The sequence below is a fragment of the Piliocolobus tephrosceles genome, chromosome 2 (genome assembly GCF_002776525.5).
Source record: "Piliocolobus tephrosceles isolate RC106 chromosome 2, ASM277652v3, whole genome shotgun sequence".
Taxonomy (NCBI): Eukaryota; Metazoa; Chordata; class Mammalia; order Primates; family Cercopithecidae; genus Piliocolobus; species Piliocolobus tephrosceles.
The window spans coordinates 162017266-162038604 of record NC_045435.1 but is presented as its reverse complement, the minus strand read 5'-3'; the positions used below and the strand labels follow the sequence as shown (position 1 = coordinate 162038604).

General features: G+C 43.5%; 1 protein-coding gene across 3 annotated transcripts in view; it reads left to right on the top strand.

Moving 5' to 3' along the window:
• The first annotated feature begins 2448 nt into the window (after positions 1-2448).
• Positions 2449-21339, top strand: part of NMNAT3 (nicotinamide nucleotide adenylyltransferase 3) — a 122096-nt gene continuing 103205 nt past the window's right edge. For 2 of the 3 annotated variants that reach the window (XM_023187873.1, XM_023187872.1), the window contains exon 1: positions 2449-2734. Coding sequence is in view for 1 of the 3 variants with exons in the window: in XM_023187871.1 (XP_023043639.1) it covers positions 7725-7807 (83 nt within the window). In the remaining 2 variants the exon portion in view is untranslated. Of the gene's footprint in view, positions 2735-7697; positions 7808-21339 lie in introns of all 3 variants that reach the window. The other variant, XM_023187871.1, reaches the window with a different exon arrangement.

Genomic DNA, 21339 nt, shown 5'->3' with positions numbered 1-21339 from the left:
TCTTCACTACTCAGCTGGTGTTCCATGTGCCTCTCAAATAACTACTTGCATTAATTCTTACCTCAGGATCTGGTTCTGAGGGACTCAAGCTGAGCCATCCTCTACGTAAAATCTTCCTCCTTCCTGAGGTGGCATTAGGTGGCCACCTCCCTTGAGCCATAATGGCAGATAAGATCCAGGAAGAATGAAACTTACCAATAAAAGAGAGATCTGAAAATATTATTACCATTATACCCATAATCCATAGTCTTTTTGTGAGCTTAAGCAAGTACATGACTTGCATTTACGTATTCCTCCTTCTAAAAAATTAGGAGGTAGTTGCCTCTTCAAAATGGATATCTTAGCCACTGCATTTTCCCCACTTAGATTAGGTAAAGCTTGGCTATTATGTGAGGTTTTACCTTCCAGCGCAAGGGGACGCCACTTTTTTAAAAACATATTTTTATTTCCATAGGTTATTGGGGAACAGGTGGTATTTGGTTACATGAGTAAGTACCTTAGTGGTGATTTGTAAGATTTTGGTGCACCCATCACCCGAGCAGTATACACTGCACCCAATTTGTAGTCTTTCGTCCCTCACCCCCTTCCCATTCTTCCCTCTGAGTCCCCAAAGTCCACTGTGTCATTCTTATGTCTTTGCATCCTCATAGGATAGCTCCCACTTATGAAAATATACGATGTTTGGTTTTCCATTCCTGAGTTACTTCACTTAGAATAATACTCTCCAATCTCATCCAGTTGCTGTGAATGCCATTAATTCATTCATTTTTTCTTGCCTAGGAAACCAGGCTTCCTCCTAGACCAAGCTTTAGTCTTCACTACCTCAGGCAAAGAAAGCTTCCCTTGCATGAGGAAGTCATTGCCCAGCCTCTTCTCTGCTCTCTGTGTGCAGCTTCTCCCTCCCTGGCCTAGGGCCCTGACTCAGAATGACTCTTCAGCTCATGATTTTAATCGAAGGCCTCTAATCAACCTGTGGTACTACATGCTACACAAGATTCTTAGAAATCCCTAAGCTTTCTCAGGAGCCTCCCACCCTGCTGGGAAACAAGCCGACTTGTCAATTAGAGAATATCCAAAGATGTTAAGCCACTTAATCCTCCCCAAAACTCAGTGTGGTAGGGATTGTTACCTCCCATTACAGGAAAGGAAACTGAGGCTTGGGAAGGTAAAGAGACTTGTCCAAGATCACCTTCTGGGGCCACATTTTACACCACAGGTAAGAGAAAAGGGATCGAGAGGGCATGGACACTGTGTCTTCAGACTGAGTGGGGAAGTACTCTTTACCTGAGTACTTACTGGGTGCAAGTTGCATGCCCCCTGTGCTAATACACAAGGGACAAGTTTATGGGCCTCCTAAAAGTACGGACAGTGCACCCGTCCAGCCAACTTCATGGGTGCACTGTGAGGCTTATAAAACACTCTCCATACTAAGATGAGGACGTGTCCCTGTGTCTTGGAAACGCTGGAAATTAAGTGTACAGCAATCAAAAAACCTTGACATCATCCTTGATGGCTCTCTTTTTCGCACACTCCAATTCACTCCATTAGAAAACCATATTGGCAGAATCTAGTGAATCTTGTCCTTCAAGGCCTCCCCCTGTAAGGCTCCCATGAGCCCTGGGGGTTTATGGAGAGTTCTGGGTGGGCAGAGGAAGCCAGACTGCATTAGGGAAGCAAATTTGGGACGTAAATTTCCTCAGAAGGTCTCAGGGGATAGGGACCCCAATCTCCAAGGCCCCAAGATTCTGTTATGATTTATTTTCTCATTCTAAATAAATGTTCACTGTCAAGCCCTAATTCTGTCTTCTCTTTCTTAAGCAGCCCTCTCTTCCCCTCTCCCCACACAACTGTGTATGCTTCAGGCCCCAGAAATCCTTCCCTGATTTGAGGTCTGGCGTTTACCAGGGCAGGGATTGAGAATAGAGGTGTAAATTTGTCAGAAAGAAACGGGTCGCGCAGTAAGAGAGTAAATCCTCATATAACATGGCAGAAAGTCAATGGATAAATCAAGAAATCGCCATGTAAGCTTCTTTTATTTTATTTTATTTATTTATTTATTTTTTGCGGCAAGCAGGTGACCACCAGAAGAAATTAACAGAGGAATTGTTAAAAAGAACTGTGATGGGAGGGAGAGGTGTCCTGTTGCTTTCATTATAAGCAAATCTAGATAATTATAAGCAAATCTAGATTATTTATTTCGTAATAAGTAAGTGGGCGTTACTTTCGTGTATTTTTTTAAAAAGAAAATTAAATAAAAATACAAAGCAAACAGAATACAAAACAGGAAAATAAATAGTAAACACGCACGCAACACAAAAGGGCCTTGGCGGTGCGGAGCCAACTGGCGGTGACGGGGGCGGGGAGAGGGCGGGGCTTAGGGACCCGGGGCGGGGCCAGGGCCGGCTCTCCTTAGGGCCCGCCCCAGCGAGGGGGTGGGGCGCAGATCTGTTTGCCTCAGACACCTTCCGCCCTGGGGCGCCAAGGGAGAGCGAGATCACGTTAGCCTTAGGCTCCGCCTCCAGCTCGGGTACTAGGCGGTCTAGACCCGAGGCTACCCGGGCCGGAGGCAGGCTTGAGTCCGCAGACCAAACGTTGTTCCCTCCCGGACCTTGGGTGCCGGGCGGCGCGCTGACCGACAGCCCCCGCTAGGCCCAGCAGGTCCCCTAGTCCCCCGCAGTGTCCCGCAGTCCCCCGAGACTCGCCGAGCGCCGTTGCTGAGCCCTGCGAATAGCAGGTAAGCGCAGCCCGGGCCCCTCGTCAGCCCGCTAGGACCTGGATCGCAGTTGAACGTCAGGACCCTCTTGACTCCCGGCCCCCGACGGAGTCCTGGGAGTCCACGCTGGGGCGACAGGTGGCGGCGGAGTGCGGAGCCATCGGGGTCGCGCGAACCGGGGCACAACTCCGCGCTGCCAATGCGCTCCGTTGGTTCTCACTGCAGCGTATCAACCTAACCCCCAGCACCCCTTTGGCTATGACCAGAGCCCCGGAGACGTGGGTTCGCATCCCACCTTTAGCACTCGTGCACTCAAAGGTTAAAAATATAAGCACGGTGTCTAACAAATACTTAACGTGTGCCACTCAGTGCCCGCTGCTGAGCTAAGTTCTGGGGTTACAGTGGCAGGCCAACAAACGTGGTGCCGTCTCCCGTGCAACTCACAGTCCAGTGGGGGGAGACCGACAGCAAATGGATATCAATGCAAACAAGTGTGAACGTTAAAACTGTAGTCAGAGCTATGAAGACTGAAAGTCTAGGGTGCTGGAGAGCTTTTATCAGGGCCCCCAGCTACAAAGGCTGCTGGAACTAAAACTTTAGAGAATTCCCAGGCGGGGAACAACAGAGCACACTCATTTTGTTGGGAGAGAATGTGGCTTGAGGAAAGGACGGTCGGTGGGGCTGGCCTGCAGAGAGCTGGGGAGAAAGCAAGTTTCTTCACCTTAACTTCCTCCTCTGTAAAATGGGACTGTTGTACCCATTGAGGATGGAAATGGTGAATGTAAATGACTTAGCACGGCATGATGGGTGCTGGATGTTACTCAGCACTAAACATCCAAGGCTGGATGTTGTTCTGGACTAAACACAGTGTGCCTGCCTCTCAGCAAAGTCACTTCCCCTCTCCTTGAGTCCTGTTTCTTCCTCTATCAAATAAGTAGTTCTGAGTAGAATCTCTCAAACAGCCTGTTCTCTAAAATGATGACTGGTTTAGTTGTTCATTCTTGAAACATTTAACTGGCACCCACTTTACTCTGGCTTTGAGGATTCAGAGAGAAATCAGTCAGGGGCCCTGTCCTTCTGGAGCCCATGTCGGGTGGGCCAGGTGAAGTAAAGTGACTGTTCCACCCTGGCAGTACCCAGAGGAAGGGGTGTGACCCTCTGGCCTTATAGGGGAAAGCTTCTCTATTTTTGGCCAGGTGCACATTGCTCATAAAGCCACCCAGGAGCCCCTGAAGGTATGGTTCACACAGCTCCACTGAGCATCAGTTACTTCCTGAATTTCATTGGTGGTTCTCAGCTTTTGGTGTCACCCCTAAAACCCGACAGAAGACTTCCCAGAAGCAGCAACTATGCTGGTACCTTGCTGAGGACATGTCAGACCTTGAGAGCCCATGGATTTGCAAGAGCATTTTAGGTTTCAGGAAACACCTGTCAGCTGCTCACTGTATTTTACTGGCTCAAATTACCCTAATTTCTTATTTGGCTCTGTTTACACCATTGGTGTAGACAAAGGAAATGCTCTATGAAAACTAACTGAGAGGCCCAGAGAGTGGGGGAACCCAGATGAGGCAGGAGTCTGGCACCATTTGTGGGGAGTGGTAAAAAAGAACAGGTAAGATGTTAACAGAGGGCGTTGGAGGGAAGAGGAGAGAGGGCAGCCGTTGTGCAGCCTCCCTTTTCCCCTCTCAGACCACAGCAGGGTGCCAGCCCATAAGAAGGGAAGCTCCAGGCTTGGTGGTCACAGACCTGGCACTTCCCAGCTCTGTGAATGACCCTGGGCAGCTCACTCACCATGTGTGTCATGAGGATTGTGCAGGCTTAACAGGTGCTTGGCATATAGTTGGCCCTGAAGAAATATTAACTCCCACCCTTTACTTCTCCTGAATGAACTAAAATATGCATAGTTGTAGTGTGTACCTCAGAAGGTTATTATGGGGATTTAACTAGGACCTAAAATACATAGAGCAGTGCCTGACATGTAGGAGGATACTACTACTATAACTATTGATATCGTTCCTTAGGCTGAACAAAAATTGATAAAACAGGGCAGCAGCAGGAGAGGGATAGGAGTGGAGGCGGTATGAGGAACTATGCAGGCTGATTAGTTGGGAGTTAGATTATCTGTTGCAGTGGTTTTGCCATAAAGCAAGAGCCTGGCAGCAGAGAGGGGTGTTCTGCATGATAAAGGGCCTCCTGGGCAGCTGCACTGTCAGAAAGTCCCAAAGTTTAAGTGTCTTCGTAGACTCAGGCCAAAGAAAGCATAGCAAAAGTTGGGTAAAACTAGGGTTGAAAAAGGTCTAAAATGGTCTTTTTGATGATGTGTCTCTAACCGATGGCTGAGTAGGGGTTCCCTGCAGGGGGCTGCCACTGCTCCTTGCAGACCCTTGCCATCCATTTGAGCATGGTAACTGCCTGAGACTGGTCTGGCTCTTTGACCTGGGAGCTATGGAGTCTAATTTTGCAAACTTTGCACCCAGTAGAGTACCAGGCCAAAAAGGCATGAATCAGTAATGAACAAATAAGTGAACAAAAACCCGAGGCAGATTTTTCACTGTATCTGTGCACGTGTGTGTGTGTGTGTGTGTGTGTGTTTAAAAGGAATATGAAGGTAAGGAAAGATGACTAATGTGTTTAAGCATTTGCTTAGGGCCAAATAGTTTCATGTATGTCACAGCTTAGTGGTGAACCCTATAGTCTTGTAAGCAGATAAAATTGCTTGTGTGACTTTCCCATGTATCACCAAAGTGCTCTAAACCTGTTTTTATGTCTATAAAATGAGAATCATTGTAGCTAATTCATGGGGCTGTTAGGAGCATAAAGCAAGATAAGCATATGAGGCACTGACCTCAGTGTGCCACATGTAGTAAGGTAAGTGCCCTGTCAATAATGGCTGCCTTATTATTATATTTATTCATCTTCCCAATGATCTCTACTGTGATAAGGAAACTGAAGGCCGTAGGCACAGACGGGTGGCGTGGATTCTGAACTCAGTCCCACCTGGAAGCAAAGGCACTCTGCAGACACTAACCAGACAGCTTGTGTGAAATGAAATCAACTTGATGTGCATTTCATTCATTACTTAAAGCACTTGACTATGTGAATTTTTAAAAAGAAAAAAACCTGCAAAATTATAATTTATGTGCCTTTCAAGTTCAGGTATTTTATCATCTCGATAAATCTTCCATGCATCTATGTTAAACCACTTTGGGCTGTCGAAGCTCTTAAATAAAGTGGCTTGTCCTCACCAGTGTCTGTCTTTGCTCGTTTATCATGGTTCCCCAGTAAAGATGGACAGATCCCATTTCGCGGGGCAGGCCTCAGGATGGCAGCTCCTGCCCCATTGGTTTAGCTGTGCAGTTCTGCATGATGGTATTTAGCAAACAGCAGTGGACTCATGATTCCTTCATCATGGTTTCTCCCACATACACATAGACCCATGTGCCACTCTAGGAATTAGGAATAGAAAGGCATTCTATTGCTAGAGAGAATCTGAGAAATCAGCTCCAGGGAAATCTAAGATTCTTTGTAATAGGTTTTGGGTGGAAGTGCCTGGGATGAGGGTGACCATGCATCTGGAAGTCAGCACTGTCTGCTCTTTCCACCCAGGAGTGCTGTGTCTGGGCTGCCTTCCTGCCGGGGGAAGGCCTGGTCTGCATCGCTGTGCCTCTCTGCTATCCCTGCCTCTGGCCAGAGCTGCCCCTAAATCCAGAATGCCTGGGAAGCCTTCCTGAATCCCTCCTCAGCCTTCCCATAGTACCAGTGGGTGACTGTCGGCCTGCCCTTCTCTGGCCACGCTGAATTACCTCCTCTGCTGGGCTGTGAGCACTTCCACAGCTTTGGACCAAGTATTCCCTGTCCTCAGCAGCATGCCTGGCACGTTGTCCTCTTTCTCTCTCTCTCTCTCTCTTTATTCCTTCCTCCCTTTCTTTCTTCTACAAATACTTCAAGCAGTGTCCTGGGGATTCGAACAGTGAGTCAAAATGACATAGTCCTGACCCTCATGGAGTCCGCACACATCATGAGACAGATTTAACAATAGAATTAAGCACATAAACACACATACGGCAACACATTTTAAACTGGGTTAACTCTCCTGAAGGAGGAGCCTGGTGTGTCAGGGCCGCATGTGGAAGGGAGAAAGATAGAGAAATATAGTCAGTATCACTAGAGAGAGAGGGGCCCAAAGTGTTGGATGGAGGCTTATGTTCATTTTTTCACACACCTTTGAAGACCACTGGATAATATTTTTCTATAAATCCTGGTAAGCAATGGTGTATGCTGCCAAGGTCATCCTATTGAATGTATACTTTTAAAAACAACTGTGCTTCAGCTTCCAAATGGGAGAAGAATGCTGTGATCCAATTCACTTACCCCTTTATAGTTTCCAGAGCTCCTCCTCGGATGTGGTCTGGTGGGGTACTGCAGTTCTCGGTGTCATACATCTCATCTTGGGTAGCAGCAGCAAACAGGGATCCAGCTCACCTGAGGGTAAATCTGGTGGCATGGGCACTGGAGCCTTTTCCCTTCTGAGTGACAGAGTCCACCTGAAAGCCTATTTGTTTCCTCCTTCTCTGATACTCCTGGGCACACCAGGCTGAGGCTCTCGCATAGATTTGATCATGTTGTGGCTAGTGGTCTGTCTGAGAGGAAAGAAGGGCACTGCTGACTACTGTTGTCCAGAAAGGTGGGCCCACCCATCTGTGTGCAGCTGTGGCAGGGTGAGCTGGCAGTGATCCTACCCATGCAGAGCCATGCCATGCCAGCACAGTCCTTCGTGAGGAACCAGCAGTTCTCCAGAGGGGCACCATGCTTGCCTTCAAAACCCATTCATTTCCACTGAGAACAGGGAGAAAATCACACTAAAGGCCTCTTCAAAATAAGATGTGATCCAGTCTCAGGAAACATTCTGTGTCCATACTTGAATATTATTAGAGGGTTACTTTGGCCAGAGCTATTGACAAAATACATCTCCAATCCCTACCAGTCTCAGATGTAGACCTTATCACCAGAGATGAGCTGCCATCTTCTCTGCAGCAAAGGAAGGATGCATCACTGCACAGAAATTGAAAAGGCCTCCATGCTACTCTTAGTGGGGTGAGTTTGCCTGCCTTGCCCAGACTGGTGGGGAAGGGCTATATTCTCAAGGTACAGCTATAATAGGACTGTAATCATGTGGCTCTTAGCCATGGAGAAAAGAAGTGGTTCTGGAAATCTCCCTTTCATAAAGGCTGACACATTGACAGTATTTATGCCTCTTGAAAGTACATGTTAAGTGGTGGATATTTTTGAAAAGGGTTTTGAGGAGTAAATGTGTCCATCAGTCAACCTGGAACTTTTTAGAGCTCCTAAGATGATTTTAAATTAGAGCCAGTCTTCTTCCTGCCTTCCCCCTTCCATCAGCACACCCCCTTTCTTTGCTTTCTCTTATAAAAATGAAGTGTCAAGGCAGTACACAGCCCAGGGTGGAGGTTGTAACTGCCTTGCAGAAGCAGTGTTAGCATATTAAAGGCAGGTGTGTAGGGGTTAGAGCCTTGATTCTGCTCCTTCCCACTTGTCACAGTGTTCTGGAAAGAGGAGAGTATGGAGCAAGGCTAACAAGCATGGCTCAGCCTAACTGCATCCTAACCATTGTCATCAGCAGCCCTGCTATCAGCCAGGCTGCTCGCTGAAAGGTTTACAACCATAAAGGAAAAGAATGATGAAAACATGTGACGCAAACCAACCCGAATTTGGGCTCAATAAGTGGCAGATGGGAGTGAATGAGTGTCAGTGTGAGTGAGGGAATCACACCAGATCAGGTCAAGAGAAACCTTTGGAAGGTTTCTAAAGGTTTGAATGAGCCAGTGATCATTAGGACAGAATGCCTGTCACATGAATTAGTGTGTAGGAGTCTAACTTGGAATTATTACTCACTTTCAAATCTTCGTTTTAAAGATCAGTAATAGGTTTATTGCACAAACCTTATACTTAGTAACAAAGACTGCTTTGCTTTTAATTTCCCATCTGGCCTTCTTCTATGTAACTTGTATGATGCTCTTGATCATTCTTGTCTTAATTTTTTTGTGTGTGAGAGAAAGGATACCGCTGTCTGCTACTCATGCTGTGTTTTGTAAGTAATCAAAGGACCATCGATGATAAAAGTATAGGAGCTGCCTGTTTCAGGTGTCACTGAAATGCTGCTACCTTTTGGCTTCTTCTGAGATTCTGCTTTAAGAAAATAATCTGAAAAGTAGAAAGAGTCACTGTATAAAAATGCTCTCTGCATCATTATTTGTAATGGCGAAAACTTAGAAGTGATCTGAATATACAGTATAGGATGAGAACAAATTACAGAACGACAGGCTGATGGAATATTATGTAGTACTTAAAAATATGAAGATTAGTCACATGGGAAACCTTAACATGCTCTGGGAATGCCATTACATAACAGACATATGTAGGAAAACAACCTTCAAGGGAAACCTCTAAGGGGACAAGAGTTACATACGAACAGGGGAATTATGGATAACCTTTTTCATATGTCAAGCTTTCCATATTGTTTTATTATTCCTATAACTATTTTAAAATCTTAAAATCAGCCAAATTAAACAATGATCTTTCTTCAGTTTGTAATTTTAGGGCACTACCTTTGTGGCCTTATCCTGAATTAAATCATCCAATCAAAAAGAATGTTAAAGCCAGGTTTGGCTCCCTGTTTCCAGGTTTCCAGTCCAGGGATACAATCTGGGTTCCTGGGTGAATGGCCTGCAGATGTGCTCACCCTGGCCCTGTAGACTTGAATTCTCAGGTTTTTAAGTTACAGAAGGCCACTACCTCTCCTGGTCCCCAGTAGTGTGGGAGGAAGGAGGAACTTGGAATTGCAGGCTTCAGAGGCCTTATTGGTGACATTTCAGCAAACTCTCCCCGCAACCCAGCACACACAGTTAGCAATTGCCTAGGGTAGCCCTGTATCATTCTGGCTTCTTGTCTTGCAGGCATTGTATTCTAGTATCTCAGGAACTGGATATTATGTGTGTACTGCCAGCTCTCACTGTGACGGCCTTATATCCGTGTATTATTTGCTACCTAATCCTGGCCAAAGCCTAGTGCATGGCCAATGGTATGTTCTAAATTAAACTCAATCAGTTGGCTAAATATTAGGAAATTACGACACAAGGCAAGGACTTGAGTCTGAGTAGTTCATTTGAGAGTGGAGCCCAGGAAGCACTAGCAAAAAGGTGGGAAATGAGCTAGGGAAGTGTACCATCAAGCAGCCATGACCAGCAGGGGCAGCTGGGCTTTAATCCTGATGGAGATCTCCAGAGCCAGCATAGAACCATCTCAGAGTTATGCTGTCATGGTGCTGGGGGCTGGATGTACACATGCCATTTCTGTCAGTCATTGCTTTAGCTTTGTTCCGTAGGGGAAGTTAATTCTCAGGTTCTTCTGGCAGGTTCCAGTCACCAGGTGAAACACTCAGGCAAAGAGATGGAGATACTGTCAGTGGAAGTCAAGCTGGCTTGCTCTAAGATGAAGAGGCCTGGGGCTCAGGGCACGGCACTGACAGTGTCTGCTGTACTGTTCTTCCCTTTACCACCATGAACATTAGCAGTGTACTAAACTGAAGATAACCAAGTCCACAATTCCCTGCTAAAAGACCCAGTTACACTACATTGAAGACTGCATAAGTATAACCAACCCCAAAAGTTTGAGAAAAAAATCATGGATGGAAAACTTTAAATAAGAAAAACATAACCGTATTTCTTCCTAGTAAATTGGAATAGACTACCAACATTTGATTTTAGTGGCAGAATGCTAGTTTTCTGCAACTGTACAGTTTAAGACACAACACTTTAAAGGAAGACGTGAGTGTGTAAGGTTTATCTATTGTGGCAATGTTTTCTCCTCTCTTGTAGCTTGATGACTCCTGTTATTTTTCTAGTAGATTGAGATGATTTTAAAAGAAAACTTCATTGGGAGAAAATATTCAAACTTATTTGTATCAATCCATAATTATATCTCTAGTGCCATGTTTTAATATTAATATTGGATTTGCTCGCTGTACTCACTAATACAAGAGGATGGCAGAAAATTTCTGTAGTTATGGCTTTAGGTGCTATGATAAATATTCTGTAGTCTTTGCCTTTATGTAGAAACACTTCATCTCCAATTAAAGATTTAGTAGCTCTTCATTAAAATGTCTGTTCACAAATGAGGCATACTATGTGGTTGTGCTGACATTTCAACTTAATTCACTCTATAGTTTTGTGGATCCCAATTCTTTTTTTTTTTCTTCTGAGACAGGGTCTCACTCTGTTGCCCCAGCTGGAGTGCAATGGCACGATCTTGGCACTCACTTCAACCTCCACCTCCCAGGTTCAAGCAATCCTCCCATCTCAGCCTCATGAGTAGCTGGGACTACAGGCATGCACCACTACACCTGGCTAATTTTTTTTGTATCTTGTAAAGATGGGGTTTCACCATATTGCTCAGGCTGGTTTTGTACTCCAAGGTTCAAGTGATCTGCCTGCCTTGGCCTCCCAAAGTGCTAGGATTACAGGCATGAGCCACTGCGCCCAGCGCCCCACACCCCAGTCCATTTTATATGCTTTTCTCCACCATGCATAGAAGAGGACTAGCAGCAGAAATTTGGGGCATATTGCAGATTCTAGAAACACTCTCTATGTATTTATTAAGTCTATTGGAATATTTGTCACTACAAATGAAGGCCATACTCCAAGAAATGATTTAAAATTGTAAATTATGTAGCAAGTTCCATAGGGTTTAGTGGTTAAAGTTCATATGCTTTGAGTTCTGGGCATTTTAGATTTGTGTAGAAAGAATTCAAGATCTTAGTGTTTTAGATAAATGAAGTCATTTCCCTTTAAGTTATGGTCCAAGATGCATTCCATAAAGACTGAGATGACAAATACCTGGTGTTTATGTATTTTTCCATATCCTGTGCAGATGGCAGACATCATTGACCGATACCCAAGCCTGATTTCTCCTCAACAAAGTTCTCTGTGCAGCTAGCTGCTATAGTTAGTAAGAATTATTTCACTAGATGAAGTCTGTGGACTCTCCATGCTCTTACATACCTTTGTACTTGTCCCTGTCATTTCTGGGAATGATCAACAAAGGAAGTTTTCATAGTCTCCCTTCCAAAAAAATTTCTTTAAAGATGAATTCAAGAGGCAGCTGGTTTGGCCACCTAGTGCCTTTTGAGCCACCTCTCTGTTATACAGATGGTAGGTATTCTATTTGTCAATGACTGACTGTCTCCCTTCCTTTTTTCCTTCTATCATGTGCATTTTGATTTTCTTTCTTCATTTCCTCTAATGTTGCTAAGAAGATAAAACAGGAAGCCCCAAATTATTTGCTGTCCTCTCTCTTATAAAGTTTGTTTGAAGTCATTTGTATTAATGGAAATGCATTGAGATTTTGATTTTCTTTTCCTACCCTCAGGAAGACTGCTCTGCTATAGGTCACCAGTGACCTTCATATTACCAAATCTTACAGGCTTTCTCTGTCCATATTTTCAGTGCAACGTGTGATATCTCAGACTGTGCCCCACCTTTTGAACTGTTCTTTCTTGGACTTTCTTTCTCTTCCCTCATTGTTTCTTCTTTGACTTCTCTACCTGTTCCCTTTCCTCTGCTGGCATTTTTAGTGGGGCATCCCCAAGATTCTTCCCTTGGGCTCCTCTTGCCTGTACACTACACCTGGATAATTTCATTCACACACCTGGTTTTTAACCATCACCTTTATATAGATACCTCCCATATCCTTATCTCTATCACATCCTCTCCCTATAACCCAGACATCTGTGTCCAGCAGCCTGTTGAATGCTTTCTCATGTGGCTCCTGTAGGCATCCAGAGTCAGCATGTTTTGTTTGTTCTAGACTATTTCCTCTTGCACAAGGCTGACCAAATACTTGCCCCTCTCAGATTGTTTCTGCTACCTCCTTGAAGTCATACTTATGACTTTATGGGCTTGTCAGAAAGCTTCTGTCTTGGAAAATCAAGTGTAAGACAAGCGCACAAACCTAGAACTGGCTTAAGATTTAGGAACTTAAAACAAAACTGTAATTTTGTTGTCTCTTGCAATTCTGGGGGTTGACTGGGCTCAACTAGGCAGTTCTCACTCTGGGTCTCATTCAGAGGCAGTTGGGGGGGCTGAGGCTGGACCCACTCCAAAGGCTTCCTCACTCAAGAGAAACCTAGAGAATGGGAGCAAATATTTGCAAACTGCCCATCTGACAAGGAATTAATAACAAGCCTATGTAAAGAACTCAACTCAATAGCAGAAAAAAAAGCCCAAATATTTTGATTTTTTAAAATGTGCAAATGATCCAAAAGAGATTTCACAAAAGAAGACATATGAATGGCCAACAGACATATGAAACATCCTCAACATCACTAACATCAGGGAAATGCAAATCAAAACCACAATGAGAGGTCATCTCACCCTATTTAAAATGGCTATTATCAAAAAGATAAAAAATAAATGCTAGCAAGGATGAAGAAAAAGAGGAATGCTACTATATCATTAATGGAAATGTATTAAATAACTTACTACAACCATTATAAAGAGCAGTATGGGAGTTTCTCAGAAAACTAAAAGTAGACCAACCAAATGATCAATCCCACTGCTGAGTATATACCCAAAAGAAAAAAAATCAGCATATTGAGGAGATATCTGCACTCCCATGTTTATTGTAGCACTATTCATAATAGCCAAGACTTGGAATCAACCTAAATGACCATCACTATGCCAACCATTCTATCAGTCAATAAAGAAAACATGGTATTATATGCATAATGATACATTATTTGGCCATAAAAAGAATGAAATCCTGTCATTTGCAGCAACATGGATGGAACTGGAGGACATTATGTTAAGTGAAATAACCCAGGCACAGAAAGAAAATTATTGCATGTTCTCACTCATGTGGGAGCCAAAAGAGTTGATCTCATGAAGGTGGAGTAGAATGATAGTAACCAGAGGGTAGCAAGGGTTGGGGAGGGGTGAGGTGGGTACAGTAAAGGGAGGTTGGTTAATGGGTACAAATGTACAGTTAGAAGGTGTAAGTTCTAGTGTCTGATAGCACAATAGGGTGACAATAGTTAACAGTAATTTATTGTAGATTTTTAAATTGCAGGAAGAGAAGATTTGGAATGTTCCCAACATAAAGAAATGATAAATGTTTGAGGTTATGGATTTCCTCATCATTACACATTGTATGCATATAGCAAAATATCACAAGTAACCCTATAAATATGTACAATTATTATGTATTAACACAACTCAAAATAATGTTTAAAAGGCTTTCTCATTCAGTGACTGACAACTGATGGTGGCTGGCAGCTGGGGCCTCCACTGGGATGCTGGAATGGCACATCAAGTGGTCTAGATTTCTGCACAGCATGGCAGCTGGGTCCTAAGAACAGGTATCCCTGGAGGACCAGGTGGAAGCTGGGTCATCTCTTACAGTCTACCCTCAAAAGTCTCATAGTATCACTTTTGCCATATTTTCTGGCCTGACTATCTTCAGGGGGACGAAATAGACCCTCTTGACTGTGGAAGGCATGTCACCGTCCCATTGTAAGAAGAGCTTATGGACAGTGCATGCTGTTGTGCGTGGGTTGGAAAATACATCCTGCCACAGGTCTCTAACATGTCTGACTACTCCTCTGAGAACCACCTGGAATGCCACAGAAGCTTTCCGTTTTATTTATTAAATTTTTTGATAGGTAACATTTTTACATGATTCAAAAGTTAAGAAAAATAAATATGAATATATTCAATGAAAATATTCCCTCTCATCGCATAGCGCCTACATTTGCCTCCCCATAGACAATCACTGCTATATTTTTATATGCTTTAAGAGTTTATAGATATTTTGATATTTCACTCTTTTTATACAAAACAATATTTCATACTCACTGTTCCACATTTTGCTTTTTTTTCACTTAAAATAATTCTGGAGATGACTTATCAGTACAAAAAGATCTCTCTCTCTCTCTCTCTCTCTCTCTCTCCCCCTCCCTCCCTCTCCTGTTACAAATGAATAGTATTCTATTGTGGGCTTTACCTGAGATCACTACATTAGTTTTCTATGAGTAGGCACTGAGCAGTTTCCAATTTTTTTACCGTTACAGACAACACTGCAATGAATAACATGCCATCTTTCATGGGACAGAATTAGGAAGCCTTCCTCAAGAGCTCAAGCCAACATGGTCATCCTCTTCCCACAGTGCCTTATACCTCATTCTGTCATGGCACTTACCATGTCTCCTTTCACCAGACCATGGCTCCTAGAGATTATGGACTGTGGGTACTTTAACTTATTTCCATACTGCCTAGCATAGGGCGCTCTGTGTCCACGCTTTGCCGAGGAGGTCTGTGCCAAGGAGGGAAGAAGGAGGGAGGGAGGTGAATGAGTACAGGTATCTCGGGGCCTGTGTTTCACCTCCTTTTATTGCATCTGTAACTGCATTTCTCAGTGGCAGGTACCACTTCAGGCCTGTGTGGTTTCTTCCTCAATCTGTCACTGAAACTGGAATCTGGTTCTGCCCTGTTTGGCCTGGCTTCGTGTACAGGGTGTATCCCAGAAGACTGCAGCCCGAAGCCTAGTTTCTGTAGAGTCTCCCAGGTCAGCCCAGAACTACTCCCTGACAGCTTGTCCTGTTCAAAAATAGCACCAGCAGGAGTTTATTGTGGGGGAGGGTGTGGGTGGTGGTCATCACCTTAGTAGTACTAAGATATCGTTGAAAAATTGCTGTCCTGATAAAAATCCAGCAAAGTAGAATTCTCCTTTGTCAAGGAAGTATTCTTAAATCTCAGTCTTTTGTTATTTTCACTAGGAAATGTATTCTTTAAGGAATATAAATTGTTTTGTTAAATTAAGGAGGCAAAATTCTAATTTTCACAAGAAAGATTGACAGCTGTGCTCACTGCTTTAAAGAAGGCTTTCTGGGGTGGCTTATATTCAAGATTCTTTCTATTGTAAGGAAGAGAAACTTCACTGAAGCTAGATTAAGCAAAATTAGGAGTATGGCTAACATAATAGAAGCATTTTGGGGAATCAGGCACAGCTGGGTCCAGGTTATCAGCTAGATGATGGTGCTAGAAATCTCACCTTCTCCGTCTTTCAGCTCTTGTTACCGCTGAGTTGGCTTCATTCTTTAAGGTAGGGAAGATAGCAGTTCCAGGCTTACATGGGGTTTATAGCCCCTTATCTCAGAAGACACTCTTTTTTTCCAGTATCCCTACTGAAAGAGGAACTGATTTGTTCTTCAGGAATCATGACTCCTGTACCACTCATTTTTCACAGAAAGTTGAAATTTTCTAGCCATCTTGATTGACAGACTTTTCAGAATCATGAGGAATCATAGTCTAGCAGTTTTGAAAGTGAAGATGTTGCAGGACCACACAATGGAGTTGCCTACTATGGATGGTGATTCAAAATTTGAATTTCAGACTGTAAAGAGTATCTAACTTGGGGATGCTAGACCTGAGTTAAGAAAGGGTTCCTATGTTAATCTCTCTACTTTCATTTATGTTTGGTATTTTCTGTAATATAAAGTGCTTTAAAAAATTGCATTAAAAAATGTTTAATGCCTTAGTTTGGGAACTCTCAACAAACAAGTCTTCACATTTCTATATGTTTACTGTCCGATGTCCTCATCTTCTGTTTTTCTTTTCATTGCACAAAGAGACCTTAATCCTTACTTCCCTCTAAGCTGGGAATTTGGGGGAAAAACACAGTAGTTGACTTTAGATTTGTGTGGTATGCTTGGAGGGTGTTGGGGTGAAGACAGTCAGGTGCTCTTACATCCATGTTTCCAAGCTTCCCAGAACAAAAGCCTCAGAAAATTCCAGCCAGGGAGAGAAGGAAGTCTCTGCTGTGACCATAAGTCTACATCTCCTCCTTTCATGGGCAGTACTTGAGCTGGGGTCAGTGTGGACAGATCAGGTGAGGGCTCAGTAGGGTCCTGACTTCGGGTCATGTGTATAGTTTGAGGGAGGCCCAGATGCTCAAGGGTCATGAACTAGCTGCTGGAGGGACTCTTAGAGAGTGTTTCAACTGCCTTTTTATTTTACAGGTGAGGAAACTGAGTCCAGAGGAGTTAAGTGGCCCAGATTCACACAGTGAAGTAGCAGGAGCACAGCTAGGTTTGAGATCCTGGAATCTTAACTTTGGAGTCTAGTACTACTTAATAGCTGTGTGACTTTGAGTAAGCACCATTGCTTTTCTGAGCACCGTGAGATAGGCAGAATAATGGCCCTCCAAATGTCTACATCCTAATTCCCGGAATCTGTGAATGTGTTAGGTTCTGTGGCATGCGGGCATTAAGGATGCAGATAAAGTTAAGGTTACCAATTATCCGACTCTAAAATAAGGAGAATAGCCTGGACCATCCAGGTGTACCCAATCTAATCACAAATGTCCTTGTCAGTGAAAGATGGAGGCAGGAGAGTCAGAGAGACGCAGCATGAGAAAAACTGGACTGCCCATTGCTGGCTTGGAAGATGGAAGGGAGGCAGGAGCCATAGAATGTGGCAGCCTCTGGAAGCTGGGAAAGACAAGAATAGATTCTCCCCTAGAGCCTGCAGAAAGGAACACAGCCCTGCCAACGCCTTAACTTTAGTCCCTTTTGGACTTCTGACTTCCAGAACTATAATAAATGTGTGTTGTTTTAAGCCACTAAGCTTGAGGTAGTTACAAAGCAATAGGAAATGAATACACCTGTAAAGGGGAATAGCCGTGCCTCCCTTAAAAGCCTGGCATTTACAGTCAGGAAAATCATGTCTGAAAATTACCCAGAAAAGATCCTGGAACGTAGTAGATGCTTCATAAATAGTAATATTAATTGGGGGGTCATTAAAAGAGAGCAAAGGGAGAGTAGCTAATGAGTAGGTGTCTGAAGAACCAAAGTCTGTGCCTCTGTAGTAAGGCACAGGACTACTAAGAGGCCAATAGGAGACACCAGATGGCCCAATGGGTGGCCAAAGGCACCCTTGGAGAACCTCTCTGCTCCTAGAGTCAGCAAGGCCTTCCTCTTCCAATTCTTCAGCACTTCCATCTCCAGCAGCACCACTGTACATCAGAGGAAGCAGGAGCTAGGAGCCCACCTTGAGGATTTGGTAGGATGTGGGCCTCTCTTTGACCCCTGAGCTTCTGCCTGGCCATCACCCTAATGCTATTGCCTACTCGCATGGCCTTAAAGATTATTACTGCTACCCCCAGTGTTAGCAACTGAACTTTAATGAGCTTACTATGGACCAGGCACTCTGGGATAGCCTATGTCACTGTCTCATTTAATCTTCATGACAACCCTCTGAGGCAGGTCTTTCTCCCCTGTGTTACAGATGAGCAGATAGAAGCTCTGAAAGGTCAGGCAGCTCGCTGAAGGTCAAACAGCCCATCATGGCAGAGCCAGGATTACAAATTAGGTTCATCTGACTCCAGATCCAGCCTCTTAGATAAAGCTGGTTACCAGGTAGGAGAAGAGAGACAACTGGCATTCACTGGCTCCTGGAAGGAGGCCTGGGAGATCCTCCCACCTGGACCTCCAAGTAGCTAAAACTACAGGCACACACCAACACACCTGGCTACGTTTTTACAATTTCCTGTAGAGATAGGTCTTGCTGTGTTATACAGACTGGTCTCAAACTCCTAGCTACAAGTGATCCTTGCACTTCAGCCTCCCAAAATGCTGGGATTATGGGTATGAGCCACCATACCCAGCCCTCGACTTTTCTATATGTTTGTAATTTTCCACAACAATTTTTTTTTAAGTCATTCACTGAGTACTAGGATGTACTTAGTCTTAGGCTGAAGTAGACACAGCCCTACACTAGGTGCCTTGCCCATGGTAGGGCAAATCTTAGGAACAGGCTCAAGAAAGCCTTATCACCAGACTTGATTCTTAGTTCGCCCCATTGCACAGGTGCTTTTGTTGAGCTCTTTATAGTCAATCTGCAATCAAGCAAATAAGAAACAGTTGGCTGAGTCTTTATGCTACCTGACCATTGAAAGATTCCTTATGGTGTGCGACTGTCCTTCCACAAACAGGTGGGCGGGTTTTTCCTTCGTGGTGGTGGTATTCCTTTACTGTATTATGATACAAAAAAAGGACCATGGTGTTTTGTAAAATATCTCATGGTACATACTACTTCATAGGCATTGCATATGTCACTTCAGATTCCCCAGCACGTTTTCTTTAGCAAATTCTAATCTTTTTGGTTTTATATGAAAGTTCATTTTTCAAACTTAGCATTGGAATAATCAGATTTTTTGATCTCCCCTTAGCCTCCTCTTACTTTGTACTTTTTCTTATCAAAATAGCCAGCCGGTGAAGAGGAGCAGCCCTTGGAGTGTTTGTTGTTACCTTATCTTCTCTCTCACTGTAAGGTAACAATATTTCCAAAGACTTTACCAAATCTGAAGAACTATATTGAGTATCTTTTAATAGAGACATCACTGCTAATCAGGAGGCCAGGTTTTACCCAAGTTCTGGTTTAGCTCTCTAAATACAATGTTATCCCTCAGATAAAACTCCAATTCTTTCCTATAAGCCTTTGGACATATGAACGCATAACAGGTGACCTTAGTGGTAATTTCATAAATTCTTGGTGAAATGAATTGTATAAGATCAATATATCTGCAGACTCATCACATTTTCTTGAGCCGTGAGGGACTTTGAGATGAATCTGGTACAGCTCTGTCAGTGGAGGAAACATTCATTTTAACTGTGTAGTCAATTCTCAATTAACAAGGGTAATGGAGTGGAAGGAGGTCACTGATAAACAAAAATCATAGTGAAAATAAAATTGTAGTCAACACTCGATTTTCTGAGGGCTGATTAACTGGTTTGTAGATTGAGGTTAATTCCTCATGGACGATAGGTTATCATCCTTTTGGTCACTGGCCAGCAGCTGATCACCACTTAGCACGCCCCCACCCTCTCTGTACTCAGGAGGAGAGGGGCTTCCCAGAAGCTAGACAGACCAGGCAGACCTAGTTGACACTGGCTGGAGAAGTACCACAGTGGTGAAGACCTTAGTCTTGGGAGGCAGCAGTGGCCTTTTGGACTTGTCCCATCCACCTCTAAAGCAATGGGTCTCAAACTTCAAGAAATAGAACCATCCACAGGGCTTGTTAAGACCCAAGTTGCTGGGCCCCAGCCCTGATTTTTTATTGCAAAGATCTGGAGTGGGATCTAAAAACGTGCATTTCTAGAAGTGGCCAGGTGATGCTGATACTGCTGGTCTTTGAAAATTGCTACTTTCTAAAACGTTTCTCATCCTATGTTGCATACTAGAATCACCTGGGGAGCTTTTAAAGACTATTAATGACTGGATGTACCTTGACCAATTACATGAAAGGCTTGGGTTGTGGAACCCAGGCCAGGGGGATTTTTAAAGCTCCCCAGCTGGTTCTAATGTGCATCCAGGATTCACAAGCATTGCTCAAGAATGTTTGCCACACCTCAAGTGCCTGCATGCAAGCCTCATGAGGTTTTTCTTATCTTTGCTTCCCCCATATATTTGTTTAATACTTTTCTTTAAATCAGCTTTTCTGTTATGTAAACATATATATTTAAAAAGCAAACCATATATCCCTTGCATGTAGGAAAACTAGTTTCACAGGCCATAAATGGGGCATAGTTGTAAAAACAAATATATTATCATTTGACATTTTTAAGTTCTCACCTGAAATTGTCTTGCATTCCATCACACTTGGGGAGTCTTTACTCTAGAACTGTGCTTTCTGATCTTCTATCACAAAGGTGATAAAATGCACTATTTATGTTCTTCATACACTCTCGTGGGCCAGAGGGCTGTGCTAACTTTGAGCACCTCTGATCTCCTCAGCAAGACAAATGGGTCCAAATGCTAGTGAGTGCAACTGTGTTACAGAATAGCCTCGAATCAATGATAATCTTTAATTACAAAAAAGGCAATTCATCAATAGGAGAACAGATAAACTGTGGTATAGCCAAATAATGAAACACCATTCAGCAATGAAAAGGAACAGGCTGCTGACACACAGAACAACGTGAGTGAACCTCAGAAACATTGTGCTGAATAAAACAGACACAGAAAACCAGTGTGATTCTATTTATATCTAGAAGAGGCAAAATGTGTCTATAGTGGAAAAACTTAGAATAGTGACTGCTTGAGGGAGGGGTACAGGGGGATTGAGTGAGAAGGGACCCAAGGGGACGTTCAGGGTGTGGGAGATGTTCTGTATGTTGAGGGGGTTGGAGTTACATGGTGCATGCATTTGTTAAAATTTATTGAATGATGCCCTCAAGACTGTGCATTTCATTGTATGTTCAAAGAAAGGAAAAAATGCTAAACAAATACTGAATTCTGGTTAATAACATGTATGCCGAAGTGTTTAGAAATAAGTATGCTGCTGTCTGTGACTTACTTTGAAAGGCATCAAAAACAGTAAGCGGGATTGCCAAATACATAGAGGGGTAGATATATGATGAAACAAACAGTAAAATATTAATGGTAGAATCTAGGTCGTGGATATCCAGATGTTCACTTTAAAATTATTTTAACTTTGCTGCACGTTTGAAAATCTTTCATAATAAAGTTTGGGAGGAAATTGCATACATTCAAAAC